Here is an 18,425-nt window from a genome sequence, read left to right as displayed (position 1 = left end):
CTCGAAAATTATAAAAAAATCATAATGGAAGATAAAAATAAACTAAAAGTATAATTTTTTTAAAATATATAACTTTTATGACACGTAAATGTATTTTATGTTTTAATCATTTCAACCTGAATAAATTACTTAAAAGTAATGAGTAATCACGGTAAGATCCGTTATAACAGTTAGTTTTACCAATTATGGTGGTTCAAATTAGATTATAGATATGGTTGTTGAAAATTGTGAAATTTATCTATATATGAATGAGTATTGAAAGTTTGAATACAGGAAAATTTACACCAATTTCCATCAACTAATCTAAACCACCAAAAAACTATTGAGATTTTATGTATGTTTATCAGTTTACGTAAACTAATCCTATGTTTTTTAATTTAATTGATTTTTAAAGTTAAGAGAATTGTTATTTTTTAACGTACTTCTTAAAACATTCCGGACTCACATTCCCTATCAAAAATATCAGACATATCTTGCAATTCTTAATAAATTTTAATTAACAATAAATATATTTTAGTAGATATTAATTAGACATTGTTGAATATTTCATGTCCTTTTATTTATCTAAACAAATGTTAAAAAAAAATAACTAAACAAAAAATTCAAAAACTATTTCGGACTTGTGTCATTTTCAAATTTAACAATTCTTTTTCATATGCTGGATTTTTTTTTTTTTTTTGTAATTAGGCATTGCTGAAAGATATATAAGTTAATTTAAAGCTAAAGCAACTCCTGAATCTGGGATGTAATATTTGACACCAATATTCAACATCTGTATTTTGAACTGCCTATAAAATAATTATTTTACTATTGTACAATGCTATGAAAATGTTCTTTTCACACAGAAAAAAAAAGACCAAGTGGCTGGTACACATTGTGCATTATGCGAAAAAAAAAACAACTGATTAAATAAGTTTTGTGCATATTTTTGTCATTGTTTGAATAGTAAGAGTTTGAGTACATGGCATGCTTCCTGTAATGGAGACAAATCTTATATAAACAAATAGTATAGTAGTATGGTTATACGATCCATTAGGAACAAATAGCTATCATTTGAAACATTAGGGTTTATTTTATTGACCGCAACAAGCTTGTTTATGGATACAAATCATTGAGTATTTAGTTATACATCGGATTCTCTAGATCATAGGTAAAAGAGTCATTGATATAATTTTAGATAATTGTTGGAAGTTTCACGTCAACTAGAGATAAGATAATTCTATAGTATATAAGTAAAGTGCAAATATTATCTTACAAGATTTTCTGGGATTGAAATAGGCTTAAAAATCACTTTTAACGGTAATTAATATTTTTCACTTTTTACATGTTATAAGTTGGTGTTTAAATTTTAAACTGAATTAGTTAAAATAAATCTCCAACCATCATATGAAGTCAACATTGGTGTTTGAGTTTCTACATTTTGACTCGATCTTTCGTTAATTTTGAGTTTGGTTAATGTTTGAGTTTAAGGTGTGTGACCAAAGAGATGTCACTGTCGCAAACAACTATGTTGAGACAGAGCGTAATTAAAGGGATGTGCTAAAATTCTTGTTTGAGATATCTCTATCTTTTCAGTTCATAAGTTATGTTAAAATACATGAAATTCAAACTCTTCATTCACACCAACTTTATGAAGTGCTGTGACTTAGACATTTATCATTGTCAAAGCGAATACGAAATCAACCTATGAGTCATAAGTCAATTGATTTTGTACATTAATTCTAATCTTAAGGTTTTAATTATAATTCCTAGATTCTAATGGAAATTCACAAGCTTATTTTATAGAAGATAATTTTGTAAGAAATGTTACAACATAAAGTTAGTGATTGAAGTGAGAAGACGTTATCATGATAAAAATTACTAATTTAAAACTTAAGAAAATCTAATTATGATATTAATGTGTAAAATTTTTAATACCTTTTATATTTATTTTATAGAAGAAAAAAAACTTCTATATTATTAATGGAACTTTTATTTTATTTTGTTACTATTTAGATTTGATTGATGACGTAAGTAAAGGTTTATAACCATTTATATAGTTTAATTTGATCTTATTTTTAGTTTATATGACATCAATTAAGTTTAATTTTAATATATTTTATTTATTTGCTACCCTTAAAATTTTACATATTAATCTTGGTCTCCAAAATATTTTTTGAAGATTTGTAGTGACTTCCAGGATTAAACATCAATGGCGAGGTTTCATAGCAACATATATAAAAATTAGTATATAAATAAATTTTTTTAATTTTAGTATATTTGACTCTCTCAAATTTGTATATATTATAAATAAAATTTTGACACCCTTAAAATATTTTTTAAAGATCTGTCACTATTAAATATCTCTAACATAAAATTAAATATTTATGGGTGGTGCAAATAATGATATGTCAGATAAACCTTGCTAGACATGCACACTAGATTGATTGGAATGATCACTCATTTTGGATGACAAAAATATCATCACAAAGGTTTCAAAAATATCACGAAATGCAAAGGTTTTTACAAATGGTTTTATAGAGGGAAATTTATAAAAAGAAAATATGTTTAAAGTTGTACAAGCCTTCTCACATTGGAGAGAGGTGAATTATAATTAGATGACATGTCAAAGCGAATTAAGCCCACTAGCCTGCCAAGAAAAGGATGGACCGGATTGGAATTTCCAACCCCACCAATCCGTTGTGGTCCGGCACGCCTAGTCCGCCAAATAGGTGGGTCACCCGTCCTGGTCCGTCGACCCATTTTTCTTTTTCTTTTTTAATTTTTTTATGTTTAAAAATTAAAAAAATTAAAAAAAATCTATATTATATAAACAAATTTATGTATATAAAAAATTTTATAAACAAAATTTTTTAAAAAGTTAAAATAAAATTAAAAATATAAAAAAAAAGTTAAAAGAAATTTAAAAAAAAGAGTGATGGTCCAGCCCATCGATCCGCCTTGAGGCGGAACAGGTTACTGTGTCCAACCCGCTTCCTAGTGATTGACCAATCCAACTCGACTCATTGTTGGCGGGCCAAAAGTAGGACAGGACAAAACGGGCCGGAGTAACCCGTTTTGCCAACCCTAATGATTAGACAAATTAATAACAAAGTTCCTGGTCAGAATTTGTCCTAAAAGTACCTTCATAAACTTTCATAATAAAAACCTGAAAAATATTTTTTGAAGTGTGTGTGCAAGGATTCTTAAGGATCAAAGGAAGGCCTCTATTGGAATGCAGGAAAACTCCCAAATTTACCACAAAAGGTAGAGAAGAAAAATAAAGGAAAGCTTTTAAGAAAAACAATAAAAGTAAAAAAAGAACAAAACAAGTAGTAAGCTAGACGTGATCCTAAAGTGAAATCCAAATGAAACTTAAAGTTCTTGAGACATTTTCACAAGTCTAACACACAAATTATTACAATGTTTAGTTTAAGTGACGAGATTGCACCAAAGATTTCCAAAACAACACATAATTCCGTGACAAAATTTACAAAATAGAAAAGACAATACAATTTGTGTTTGTTTGGACTTTTTGGTAAGTTTCTTTTTCTCTCAAATGTTTGAAATCTTCACAAGGAATTCTTCTTGCTATTCCAACACCCTAAATACTATCTTAAATAGATAAGTACTTTTAAGAAAAAAAATAATAGTCAATTAATCCAAGCACTTCAAGAATTTGTGTTTTAGCAAAAAGTAAGAAAAAACACAACTAAGAATGGACATAACATCAAATGATGGAAATAATGTAAAAACTCAAAGAAGTAAAAAAATAAACAATAAAAAAGACTTATTGAGAAAAAGACAGTAAAAAAAACTAATGAATAGTTCTAGATGAAGAGTAATAAAACAAAATCAAAGTTAAATTAATCAAAAACATGTGAATAAACAATGACAGTTACAATATAACGTTTAATTTCACTTTTAAAACATTAAATCTAACTTAACCTAATTAAGATTTAAGATTTTCACTTAGTATAATTTGATATTATTTAAAATCAGTGTAAAATCTTCAATAGATGAACCAGTTTTTTGCCCCCATTAAATCAATTGTGTGAAGAACAAATCATATATATATATATATATATATATATATATATATATATATATATATATATATATATATATATATATATATATATATATATATATATTCAAACATACCCTAACAATTAAAAGAGAAATAGCAGAATCAATTAAAGATAAATAAAAAAAACGAAACCATTTTCATTTATCTTATGGACGGTCGAATTTGGAGCTATTAGATGCTTTGGTGCATGGAATGGAATCTATATTATCTTTCTCTTAGCTTCTGAAAAAAAAAACAACTTTCTAGGATGCCCCAAAAGTGCAAAAAGAAAATAAATCAAGATAAAAAATTTAAAAAAAGCTGAAAATAATTATTGGTCCCTGTAGCAAATCTTCTGGCGTAGAAGCTACGAAATCAAAGTTGCAATGCAAATATATATAACTTGGGCCAATGTGTCTCATCTAAAGGTGCATTTAAATTCCCAGAATTTTTATGATTGATCAATTTATTATTGATAGGAATTTAAGTGTAATTTTAAATCTTACATTTTCTAGAAAATAGAACTATATAAAAATAAAAATCAATAAACTCTCGTTACTTTAAGGTTTTGGGTTAAGAGTGATGTCAATTCTTGATATGGTTAAGTGTAGTACAGCCGTACAGAAAGAATATATAATGAGTATTTACATAAAAACAAAAACCCATAAATCCAGACAGTAAATGAATACTTATATCAAAATAAAGACACATAAACTCATATCACTTTGAAGGAGAGATTATTAGGAATAATAAATATATTATTAATACTATTTTTATTTTTTTTATTATTCTTATTAATTACTAATTTGATTAGTCAATTGTCCACCAACATCAACCAACAAAAGTGGATTTTTTTTCTTGGTGCCATGACCTACTTTTCATTGTGCAGCATAATGGTCCCTTTCCTTCTAAAATTCCATGTTTCTTTTAAATTATTTAATTATATAAGAAAAAAAAATCTACACTTTTCTCAATAGCTGGCCCTTATATCTTTATAATTTGTCCTTATACATTAGATCATCACTCTTGTGAGAAAAAAATCACATGGAAAGAGATGGCCAACAATGCCTTATTATTTCTGCATTATGCAGCAAAAGACAATGTTTCCAAGGATTCAATTCTATACACATGTTTTGTCATCACCTGCACCATTTATGTTCTATTAATCTAACACACTAATAATTATTTGAGTGATTTATTTTTTACTATATTGTTAATAAATAAATAAATGTCATATGACTATAGTAAGATTAAAAAACAAAAATTTACCATTTTTACTTATTTTTAGAATGAAGGGCCAAAAAAACTTATTCAATGTTATCAAAACTTTTTTGTTAAAGGGTGAAGGAAAGTAAAGGTAGTAAGTATATTGTTTGCCTCAAACATCCAAAAGCACACAATGGCTAGAATATTCTATAACCTAAAATCACCCACTTGCCACATGCAAAACCAAGTGCCAACATTTCTCAAAAGGGTAGCTTTAAGAGAAGCATGGGCAAAGATAGTGGTTCTAGTGAAATTACAAGAATGTAAATTCTTCACAAAAATTATTTGGTCGGGTTTACAACATAAATTTAATGATATCTGAATCAAATTTATCTGAAAAATTGTTAAGAATCTAAATATGAATTTAATTCAAAAAATGAGAATACATTACTTTAAAATTTTGAGTTGAAAGTCGTAACAATCTTTTATCTGAGTTCATATCAAGTCTCATCGGTGTTGAATATTTCCAGTAAACTTTCTTTCTTTAAAAGCACTTAATCAATGATATTAAAGTTGATAGTGTTAGTGTCGATTGTGAATTTCTTTTATATCTGTTTCATTCAGTATAAAGATTATTTTGATAAAAAACATTAATATAAAAAAAATATAATTTTTGTATTTAAAATCAAGAATGCATGTACAATTAAAAATACATGTTCTTCTAAACAAAGAGTTACTTCTAGATTTGGATAAAATTGCACACACTTTTTCATGCTCATTATTAAGGGTTCAAACTAATCATAAGTTCTCAACTACCAATTCTTCACATATGGTGCAAAATGTTGAGCACTTTACTTGCTAAATAATTCAACTTTGGAATCATTTGGATTATAGTGAACATTGCTAACCTATGAAATTATGGTGCCTAATATATCCACCAGAAAAAGTATAAGCCTAGGGCTATTAGCATGAGTGATGTTTTGGTAGCTTTGCAACTTTCCCAATAATAAAAAAAAATGTGTAACTGTATTTCTAAGTTTACGTTCTAGGTTTTTGGTGCATCCATTAGTCAAATGTTTATATTTTAATTTCAAGATAAGTGTAATAGGGAAGATCTTAAACAAATTAATTTTTATTTGTTTATTTTGATTCAAATATTTTTTTAAAAATGCATAAATTGAACCAAATGAATGCAATCAAGAGATGGTTGATTTGGTTTGCATGACGAGTCCTTGTTGTCATATAAATGTATGAAATAATGTTAAGAAATGAATTTATTATTTGTCTAAAAAATTGCATATGATTGTACAATTTATAGCTGTAAAACAATATATTATGCTACAATTTTTTATATCAGCTAAATAATGACAAAATAAAAATAAAAAATAATCCTTTATTTTGATAACTACAAGTTAGTTTAGTAAATGATGCTATGAAAAGGTAATTTATTGATTGATCGCTATAATAAACATCAAATTGATAAAATTAGTTGTTAGAACAGTTACTGTTGTAGCAGTTTAAAACTGAATTTTCCCCTTTTGAAATATTAAAGGCTAAGCCCATGAGGGAGATTGTGGGCCTCTTAACAAGGCTAAGCCCATTAACTGAGAAAAGTAAGTTTGGGATTTCTATTTTGCACACCCTCTTTCCTTAATTTTGTATTTTCACCCATCAAAAATATCCTTCTGTTACGCAAACTATTTTTGCCAATGTCAAGGTTAGTAGTAATTTCTTTATTTACTTAGAAATTTGCTGCCTTTATTTATATTCATTCAATAACCTTTTTCTTAAATTTGATCGTGTTTTTTATTTGATTAATTTTTTATTACACTAAATCAGAATTGTTTCCTGAGATTCGTGAATTTCAAATCCAATAAGTTTGATCCAACCTATTTAATATTTTCATAAGATAATGACAATTTTTAATTTTATTATATTATGAACAATAAGTTTTTTATTTCCCAAAATGATAATTATATACAGAATAATACGTTACTGATAAAAATGCAACATACACTTTGTTTACAAAATACCATTAAATTATTATATAAATTTGGTTTTATTATTATATGTAAATTATAATTGTTTTAATAAATATACAAAAATAAATCAGTGATTAAAAAAACATAATATTTCACTAATCCTCATACCTAAAAAAAGTTAACTATCTTAATTTAAACGAAGTTTTATTATCTCGATCATATTAATTGATATTTTCCACGCCCAGACTTAAAGTAACCATAAACAAACTGACTAAAAAATAGTAGTTAAAAATGTTAATATTTTTGCAGAAACTAAAACTAAATAGAATTATCTTTTGCAAAACTAAAAACATATTTAAACTACAAATATATAATAAAATTTGATTGTCTAACACCTTTATATTTTTTATTATGACGTAATATTGCTACCTTACGAATTAATATTAAAAGATATTTACCATGAAAAATTTTACCTCAAAATAAATATTTTTGAGAGACTTTCAATTCAATAACTCAACTCGCCCCTAACCCCAGATAATTGGATAGAATTGCTAAATAAAAAAGATAAGTTAAACCGAACCCATTGAGCACAGAACCATTTGAATAGGTTTCTGAGTAAGCGTTATTGAAATTCTTTGACACCCCTTGTTTATTCTGAAACCTAAAAGTACAACTACAAAAATTCAACCTTGAATAATTAAGAAACGCCCCAACAAATTTAATCTCGCATATCAGTTTGATTTGCCAACTCCATTATTCAATTAATCTGCCATTTGTTAACCACATATCCCAAACCTAGTTTAGGCATATACAACAATTTATACACAATTGTTTGTGACCATCTTTTTCTATCATTCAAACAACAAATTGCGTAGAGAAGTGGTAAATAAACAAAATTATTGTCCGAATTGTTCCATAAAGTGTTGCAAACATAACATTTCTCAAAACTAAATGGTGAAGAGGTTGCTTTGAAGCACAGTTGTCAGATAGTGCTGTCATAGGTACAGGATATTTTGCAGTTCTGATAATGTTTCTTTGGCATAAAACGCTAACTAGAGTTAGACACAGCTTAAAGAGACCAAAGGAGTGTGTTAATTCAAAGGTACTTGATGGATGAACCTTGTACTGTTGTACAATGATCAACATACACAATAGTGGATTTGCTAGAGGCTAAGGAAAAACATTCAAATGTACGTAAACATTAGATTAGATACATGATACGGGGGAACGCAATCAATGTACGTAACCCCCATAGTTAATTCGGTATCCTAAACAAAAAGACTGAAAACTCTAGTTTGTTTGAACTACAGATTGATTAAGAACACTACCAAAATACTTTAAAAGACCAAAATAATGTATACATGTTGAGATATCCAGTGCTCCAATAGACTGGGAAAAGGAAGAGGAAAGTTTTGCAGAGTACTGGCAACTATATAAGGTAACTGTTATTGTACAAAAGAAAAAAGATTGTCTTCATAAAATTTTACCTGCACCCTTTTTCTTCATCAGGTGAATTCACCATCATGAAATCTTTAGTCAGATCACTAGCTACCCTGAAAGACAATAGAAGATGTTATTACCAGATGCCACTTAGCAGAAGATAAATTGAAGACTGTGGGAGATGTAATGAAGTACCTCATGAAATTTGATAATGTCAACTGAAGGCCCCTCCAACTTTTAACAAATGACAACAACCAATTGAGGAAAAGAAATGAACTACAGTATGACAACACTTAGCCAGCGACCTTAATTGCTCCCAATTCATCAATTTTTGAGCTCTTGTGCTGCAATGATATTAAGAAAAGAAAAGAAATGAACTACAGTACGACAACAGAGAAGAGATGGACATTTCAGAAATGTATAGAAAAGAAAAAGAAAAAAATAAAGGTTGAAAGCTTAATCTCCAGACAATGTGTTTTCCTTTATTACCTTACTCCTTTTGTGTTTGTGCACATCATTAACATCATCATCTCCATCATGCTTCCTTTTCTGAAAAATAGCGAGTTAAAAAAGATTAATAAATACAACCAAGTTTTTGCAACATGTCCAGATAAAATGTGGAGCAAATCCCCATTTAAAATGCTAACATCAGTTGAGACAGATGTCCATAATCAGATCTTAAATCACAAAAACAATTGAATAACACTTAATCATCAGTACAATGAAAATTTGTTGAGTTAATTTGCAAGGTTATGGAAGGACTTTTAGAACCATTTTTATTCTCAATGTGAACACAGATGAAGCCATCTAAAAGTTCTCAACCTTTTCATGGTGTTTCTTTGAGTGATCAGCACTGGAATCACGATGTCCACTTTTATCTTTCTTTTTGTCCCTATCCTTGTCCTTGTCCTTGTCTTTGCTTCTGTCTTTATGACGATGCTTGTGCTTCTTATGTTCCTTGTCCTTATCTTTGTCCTTGTCTTTGTGCTTTTTATGCTTCTTCTCCTTGTCTTTGTTCTCACTTTTTGATTTTCCTGAAATAGTTGGAATCCCTTTCTCCGCCTATTAGGGGGAAAAACAAGGAATAAGTGCATGTATATGTCAAACAATGACAAATTCAGCTGTTTTTTAGAAGAAGAAATGATAGGATAAAAATCAGAGAAAACTTCTTACAGCGGGCAAGTCAATGGGAGCTGTTTCCCTTAGTTGAAAAGCCTCCTTGAGAACATCTAGGTCAAAAGGCTGAATACGAGCATTTGTATCTCTAAAGGAAGATGTATACTGAATAAGTTGATCCAATTGCATCCCATCTCCTTTTCTTATTTCTGTGTCTCCTACAACATTGTGAAGGTAGTGTGTGTCCGCAATTGCAGCAGGGAGAGGCCTCTTGCAGAAAAACTCATAGTGGGGTAGTAATTTGAAATGACTTATAAGATCCACAGCACCTGTCAATTCTCTTGGTCCTAATGGTTCAAAAAACACAATATTATAGGACAAAAATAAACACATGAAAGCTTACGGTAAAAGTTGAAAACAGGATGCTTGCAGGGTAATTTTTGTAAGACGGAGCACATTCTGAACTGTCTAGAGCATTATATATCCACACTTTCTAATTTCTTTTCATTCAATCAATTCGGCCATAAAACAGTAAATAAACACATTTGAGCACTTACAGAAAAACATGGCAAATTATGAGTTTCTATAAACATAACATGTTTTGGGTTCACAGATCCAAAGTTGAAAATTAGAGTAGAAGAGTTTATCTTTCTTGGGCAAAAATATAAAATCAATGTACATGTTTGTTTCAGTTTTTATGCTATAAGAGAAAAACTTATGACAAAAATATATCCATGTCCAAAAGTCCAAAACCAAAAAGAAAAGCATACACCAATCAATTTCACAAAATTGAAGATGAAAATAATTCATCCTCATGCTATCCTTCAGCTGAACAACAAATCAACCATCTCATCAGTCTGATTACTTAATGCATTCTCCTTTTTCCTTTCAATTTCAAAACTGTCAACCAACACTAACTGACTAAATAAAAACTCTGTCAAAAGGGCAAATGAATATACTGTTGAAAGTTAAAATACCGACTTTTTGAAATTTTACTTAAGTATCATCAAATGCACAACTCTTACACTCAATGTTACGTCAATAGGGTCTGCTTCGATTAACTTCTTCATAAGCATTTCTAGGAGAAGAAAATAAGAAGGAAAAATGAAATAGACTTCTGTATAAATTAAAACTAATTTATGCATGAGTTAAAATTCATATTTTAGAGAAGCTAATATGAGAGAACTAATGCAAATTTAGCATGGGCATAAAATAATTTCAGTTTAGGAGAAGCTCATTTAATTTTTTCTTCATATTTTTCTTTCTTAGAAGTGTTTATAGAGGAGTTTCACCCAAACAAAACCATACTAATATAATATTACACCAAACAAAGATTTGTATAAAATAATATAATGAATAACACTAATGTAACAAGCTTTTTACCTCCTCCAAACTTTTTGCCTTCGGGATCCATAATTCAATCTTGCATGAGTTGTTGAACCATTAGCAACTGCAATTTATTAATATGACACAAGGCATCTCATCCACAAATGTCAAAATAGGTTTCAATTGCAAGATATCAAAATGAATACAGGTTCTGCATACAAGGGCAGAGATTTTCTGATAAAGAGGTAAAATTGTATTAAAGGAAAAGAAACAAGGGAAGTTAAATAAGAGCGTGAATAAGGTATCCGCATAACCATTTAAAAAGTAAATTGCACTAACTACTTTTAAAGTTTCATGAATTTACACAAACTCACCATGTTTTAACATTTACAACAGCCTCCCTTCATTGGGGAACAAAGTGAAATGTTCTTTAAACAATTAATAAGGGGGGGTAGTGTAATGTATAAGAAGAATCTAGAAAGTTACACAATGTTCTTGCCTTAAAGGCAAAGATTATGGGAACCATGTTGGCAATTGAGTTAGCTGTGGTGAAAGGATGGTCATCCATTTGGTTGGAAACTGATACTATGCTATTAGTTGAAGCCTTCAAGAAACCTGCTATGGTTCCCTGAACTTCGAGAGGGTGATGACATTGTTGTTCAATTATTTGTAGTATTTAAAATTTTTCAAGGTAGTGCTCACAAACTAGCAAATTTAGTGATTGATTCTAGGCAATATTTTGTTAGGTTTGAAGACTTGCCCACTAGTATTAGGCAAGATTAATTAGAAACTGGTTTAGACTTCCGGAGTTTAGATTGTCATGATTGTACCATGTGTTTTGTTTGGTCACCCATGTTTGTACTATTTCTATTCTTTTCTTTGTTTTCAATAATACAATTTTCTTTAAGAGCAAATGATTGGTGAACTTTGGGGGGAGAACCTAATTGGGAGGCCTAAGTTTCATAGTGATGCCTAGTAGAGAATAACCTTTCACAAAAAAAAAAAAAAATTATAGGATTGTGGAGATTTTTAATAATTTCACAAAAACCTCAAGGCTAGTTAGTGTAATTTACTCTTCAAAAAAAGGCAGAAATGAAAAAGAAGAAAACTAAAATTGCAACAAAGTCACTGCAAACACACTGAGATTATGGCCATTAGTAGAATAACTCATTGCATGGTTATAATTTCACATGATCTATAAGATCCAGAATTGCCATTTCAGTTAGAACAGAGGGACACCCATCACCCATGCAGTACCAAACGAATTATGTATATCTATGGAGATAATTAACCATGAATTCCGCTGGCTATTATAGCACTTTACCATCACAGAACTCTAAAACAGATAGCACAAAAACTAAAAATGTATTGCAACTTATCAATATCATAAATAAAAGCACATGTCTCTTCGTATATCCTCAGTACCCATTCACCACATTCACAACCAAGCAAATTTATATAAATCACTTTGCCTCAAATTACCTTCTGCTAAATTACTGTGAATAAGCTTCTGAGACATTTGAAAAAGCAATAGTATTCCAACAAAACATCATTTTACTTGCGCCACAAAACTTGATACTTATAATAAGATTGACAAAAACCCTCCCCAGTAAAAGTTTATTTGGAATGAATATTCTACACCAAAATCTATTAAATATTAATGTGATTTAAATAATTTTAAGGCTTAGCTTTCCCACAAAACACCATTCAACCTGGGTCAAAATCCCCAATGTAAGAGTACAACATCAATTAAAAAAAAGTAAAGATTATTCACCTCGTTAGTTAATTTTATATTTTTCCTTATTTACAGATATTTAATTTTCAAACCCCAAAGGACAGAAAATCTTGCAAGAGAATTCCATATCGCACACAAAATCATCATCCAGTTAGCGATCTATAAAAATTTTAATGTAAAGAGAAAGCTCACATTTGAAAGCGCTGCTACACTGTTATTCTGAGGTATCTGGGGGCATCTAAAATCGTACCTCCCATCCCCCAAATATCATTCTGAGGGCATAAATAAGTTTATTTGAGAGGGGCGCTACACTATTATTTGAAAGCGCACAGCTAATCCAAATTTTGTAGCAGCCCTTGACCGATCCACACAACTATTGACAACTATCTAAAAGAACAAAATTTATACGACTGGAAGTAACTTATATATTAGATACATATTCATTTGGATACTAGGCTAATCCAATTCTGAAATGAAGCAAAAACAATGAATTGTCAAAAACTAAACTAGGGTTTTCTAGAAAGCTGCGCTTAAGTATCCAAATGAGTCGCTCGTATTTTCAAAAGGATAATATGCAGATTTCTCATTTGCTCATTAAGATGAAAATAAATAACCTTAAAACTACTATTATCAATCTCTTATTGCATTTAACTCTGAAAATGGTATAATGATGAAGACCGTTATTTTAAATATTATAATTATAATATTATATAAAGTAAATAATTTATACTACACATCTATATACTCAAAATCAACACAAAAAACATAAAATTGAATAAATTTTGTGGTAAATAGTAAGTAACAATTTACACACACAATCACCATCGATCTAGGAGCAACAACATAGCAATGAAGATGATGATGAAAAATAATAAAAAGAGATATAACATGTTAAATAAAACAATCAGGAAAATATGAATTGGGAAGTCTATAAGAAGAAGAAGAAGAAAAAACGTAGCACGTCATAGAAAATAGTCATGTAAAGTGTTGAGGAGTAGATGTCAAAACAGAGGTAACTTTTTGTGGAATAACAAATCTTGATGTTCCAGGTTAGAAATTGGTTATTTTGGTAGTACCACTATAGCATGCGAAAAGCCGTCATCTCTGGTCATTATAAACACATAAAAACCCAAGGCTGTTCCATTCCACTATCCCACTATAGAGAAACTATATTGTACTATTAACTACTTTGCTTAAGACTTAGATAATTAGCCATAATTACTTTAATTTTGATGATACTAATAACTCAATTTGGATATTTTGGCAGTGCCAGCATAACGCGCCAAAAGCCGTTGTCTTGGTAGCATTATTTTAGCACAGAAAGGCGTTATTTTGGTCGTTATAGCTGTTACGGGAAACCACTTTGCTATTTGAATCCCATAGCAAACCAAGTCTGCTACACTTCGCATCACACTATGGTGGCCTATGAACTACTATGCTTAAAACTTAGATAATTAGCTTAATCACTTTAATTTAGGCTATACTAATAACTCAATTTTGCAATTTTCTCTTCTGTTTTATGTAGGTGACCTGAACTAGATTGGTTAGGCTTTGAAAAGATTAAGTCTCTGCTTTCAGAAAAGGGAAAGCTCAACCATGACCAGCATATGAAGTGGACAGTAACCCTACACGAATTGTACTAGAATAAGCCAAAAATTCAAACCCTAGAATCATCAATCTTAAACCCCACACCAGGTTAGTCCTCTAAGAGCACAAAAGCAAAGGGGGCAAGGGGATCCAAGAATGTAAACAGTACAGACTCATCTGAATTTTGGAATACTAACTCTAATTTCTAATCCGTTTTCATTATTTCGCATCTCTTCAGTCAAAACCGTTTTCCAATTCCCCTTCTACCGGTTTTCAACTTTTGGGATTACTAAATATTCAAACGTAACGTTCAAAAAAAAAATACAATAACAAAAAATTAAACGAACTTCTCATACAGTATCGTTGAGCAGAATACTGGTAAAAATAAACACCACCACACACACCCCAGAAGAAACAAACCACCTTCCTCCCCTAAGTTAATAACAACAATAATTAGAAGAAAAGCATGCAGGAATTGAAACAGTGAAGAAAACTCACATGAAGTGAGGCAATTTTCGCTTTGAAAGCAAACAAAAAACCCAATTCTGACGAACCAGAGCAACGCCAATCTAGAACCTTCTCGCCCTTCGACCACCCAACAAATATCTCCGGAAAGCTGCGCAAAATTGGAATTGGTAAATGGAAAAAAGGCAAAATCCGCAAAAGGGTACTCGAGTTTGCGAGGAAAAGAGGAACCTTTTTCTTTCCGAGCAGGAAAAACCGGCGCGAGAATTAGAATTGACCCGTGAAGGAGTTGGCGTGCGATAATGGAAGAAAGGCCGAAAAGTGCAGATCCAAGCAGTGGTGGAAGAAGAAGAAGATTTGGGTCCTCAGAAGAAGACGTAAAGAGAAGATCTTTGGGTTCAGTTCTGGAACAAACTGTTTTTTTCCTTCGCAACTCGCTCGTGTTTGTGTTTCTCTGTTTTTTCTTTCTTTCTTTCTCTTTCTTTCAGTGTAAAAAAAACAGCAAAACCCAAAATTCTCTTCTTTTGCCGATGCCAGTTGCCACCTCTGAATTTATATTTAGCCCTAAGTCTGGGTAAATTGTCGGTTTTACCCTTGGCTAGTGCTTGTGCTATTGGATCAGGTGTTTATTTAATTACGGCAATTGCCACCATATTTGGGACAATAGAGTGAGTGCCATTACATAGGAAATATTTTCTCATTTTGTTTTTTCACACAATAGTATCATAGTAGACATGTTCAAATTGAAATTGGGGCATTATCCACCCAATTTTCTAAATGCCCTTTTCTTAAGGTATCAATCATCTCACATTAGGGTACATATCCCCAAACTATGTAAAATCATGACAATAAAGTCCATGTGGGTTTAAGTCCTTTCTCAATAAAAATTGCATCTTTTTTTCCTTTACAAGCTTTGTTTTGTTTGAGTTGGTTTGATATGGAGTGGGAAATAAATTCAATCAAATCACATTCAAGCCTTTGTTTTATATTTGTTTTGCTTGGATTGTTAGGTTTAAATCAAGTTTGTTAAAGAGTAATATATTGGATTAGGTTCTTTTAATTATAATAGTTAGGGAAAATCAAAATAAAAACAGTGGAAAACTCAAAACTTAGAATTAGAAACTAAACACCAACGATATCAATCATCATCATGAGAGTGATATTAATGTAATTGTGTAAATTCACATTTATTCTCTAAGATGATAGATGATAAGTTTTACAAAAAATATCACTTGTGGGTTTGTTTTTTTTTTTTTTTCCTAGAGTATAAAATAACTAAGGTGCATGGTTGAATTTACATTATATTAGTTTAGTAGACCATCATGTTAATTATTTTTTGTGGTTTAATTTTGTTATTAGGAATAATGATAAAATATATTTGTCTTTTTTATTTTGAAAATTAATTTAGACCGATTTCTTGAATTGGTAAACTAATACTTTAATTAACTACAAAATCATGTTTAATTAAATTTTAAATCCCTTGTAAATATGTGTAATTTCAATTGAGTTTCTATTACGATCTTTTGTTTGTCTATTTGGTATTAAAAAAAAAATACTTTTAATTGGGTATTTGTTGATTTGTTTTTTGTTAGGTGAGGTAAGTATTATTTTATTTTGTTGTCTTTCTTTCTATATTTATATTTATGGATTAAGAAATATGAGATTGTGTGTGATTAATAAAGTATTATTATAATTAATATAAAATGATAAATAATTTTTATATAAAACTTCACAAATTAAACAACGGTCACCCGTTACATTTGTGATGACAAATTGTTTGTGTGTTTTTAAATATCAACTTAACTGAAAACATATAAAAATTTGGAGTACCCAATAAATAAAAGAAAATTAATAAATACTTGATTAAAACAATATAAATTTATAAAATATTTGAAACTTAATTAAGTTAAAAAAATAAAAAGTTAACTTCAAAATAACTTGTTAAAGTCGAGGTAAATAGACTCGACAGTAAAATTGTAATAATGATTTTTTTTATTTTTTTCTTAAAAAATTAAATTAATTTGAAATATTTATTATTTCATTTTTTTACTATACATGTAGATTTAATATTAACAATAAATGTCAACTTATATTAATGAAATTTTTATTGAAATTTTGATTTAAGTATGAACAAATATCTTATTATATAATTTTTATATACATTTTAAATGTTAAAAATGTATAAATTTGTGATTTTAATTGTTAGAATTGTGATATAAATTTTTTAGCGTGATTTTATTATTTATAACAACCTTTTAGCATTTATCAAGTTGTATTTCAATTACAAATGAATTATAGATTCTTGAATAAGTGTTTTATCTATTTAATAATTTCTCGTTTTTAAAAACACGTTTAAAAGACTTCGATTAAAGATAAGATAAGTAGTAGTGATTATATATTAAAATAAACTTTCCTGAATAATATTGCATTTAATAGTGAATTGTAATTAGATTTCTTTTATAATATTGATTAGATTCACAGTTATAATAATACATTAAGGAAAATAAACGGAAAACATAGACAGTTAAAATGTTAAGGATTATGTTACCATGTATCATTATGAACTATTATGAACTATTAAATTAATTTGATTTCTATTGTACAATTATATGATATTTATGTCTACAAATTATTTTTTTAATTTTCTCATAAGTAGCCTATTATCTATAGTTGACAATTTTTTATTGTTGTTTTAAATATTTTGTAGACATTGTTGTGTCATTTCTTAATAATCTTAAGACCATCCACCTTCATCATTCATCACAGAAAACTTCAAAAAATTTACTATTCTCTTCCTTCCTCTCAAACCCATAAACAATACTCATTAAACTCAACCACAATATCAATCAATAAACAATAACCTAATTAAAATAACGTATGTAAAAGAAAAAAAAACAATAAAGAGGAGAGAACCGATTATGAAATCATTAAAGTTGATTATCTGGAGGTGAAATTGACTCTATATAAAAAAATACATAACAACTCAAGAAGATGGATTACTACTATAGTCTTGGATCCTTGCATGTTAAGTATTAAACATACTTTACCACATCCATGAAAGAAAACATATATAAGCATATAAATATAGTATAGTAAAATAATTTCTTAAATGTTACAATCCAGTAATGCATGTTAAGTATTAAACATACTTTACCACATCCATGAAAGAAAACATATATAAGCATATAAATATAGTATAGTAAAATAATTTCTTAAATGTTACAATCCAGTAATGGTACATGGTTCATCCCTCTCGTGATGAGGTGAGTTCACTTGTAGCTTGAAAAAAAAGAGATCCACACTAAAAAACTAGTTGTAAGAATCTTCTTCCCTCTTCACTGCCTATACTACATTCTTTATATGAGTTTGAAAGTCTAGTAGAACATAATGATAGTTTCAAAATGAGTGTCCTTGACAAATGTATAACACCAAACTCACTTGTCATAACCTTCCTCTTTAGGAATGATATGACCATATAACCAATCACACATTCAAACACTATATCACATTTCATTTATGT

General features: G+C 29.1%; 1 protein-coding gene across 1 annotated transcript; it reads right to left on the bottom strand.

Annotated features, from left to right (window-relative positions):
- Positions 1–8,309: 8,309 nt before the first annotated feature.
- LOC114167157 (mediator of RNA polymerase II transcription subunit 19a) lies at positions 8,310–15,419 on the bottom strand. The gene is made up of 8 exons (XM_028052143.1): positions 15,137–15,419; positions 14,939–15,056; positions 11,176–11,242; positions 9,850–10,139; positions 9,499–9,738; positions 9,166–9,225; positions 8,872–9,020; positions 8,310–8,789 (listed from the first exon to the last, which is right to left on the bottom strand). Exons 3-7 carry the CDS (start codon positions 11,204–11,206, stop codon positions 8,970–8,972), a joined length of 672 nt encoding a protein of 223 aa, XP_027907944.1. The 5' UTR covers positions 11,207–11,242; positions 14,939–15,056; positions 15,137–15,419; the 3' UTR covers positions 8,310–8,789; positions 8,872–8,969.
- Positions 15,420–18,425: the final 3,006 nt, after the last annotated feature.

The sequence above is a fragment of the Vigna unguiculata genome, chromosome 10, assembly GCF_004118075.2.
Source record: "Vigna unguiculata cultivar IT97K-499-35 chromosome 10, ASM411807v1, whole genome shotgun sequence".
Classification (NCBI taxonomy): Eukaryota; Viridiplantae; Streptophyta; class Magnoliopsida; order Fabales; family Fabaceae; genus Vigna; species Vigna unguiculata.
This window is presented reverse-complemented; position numbering and strand designations above follow the sequence as displayed.

Excerpts from the sequence above, each read along its gene's own strand:
- LOC114167157 (XM_028052143.1), bottom strand. The coding sequence starts at position 11,206 with ATGGATCCCGAAGGCAAAAAGTTTGGAGGAG. Across the intron at positions 10,140-11,175 it reads AGGCAAAAAGTTTGGAGGAG|GACCAAGAGAATTGACAGGT; the intron begins GTAAAAAGCTTG and ends TTGAACCATTAG. Across the intron at positions 9,226-9,498 it reads CAAAGAAACACCATGAAAAG|AAAAGGAAGCATGATGGAGA; the intron begins GTTGAGAACTTT and ends GCTATTTTTCAG.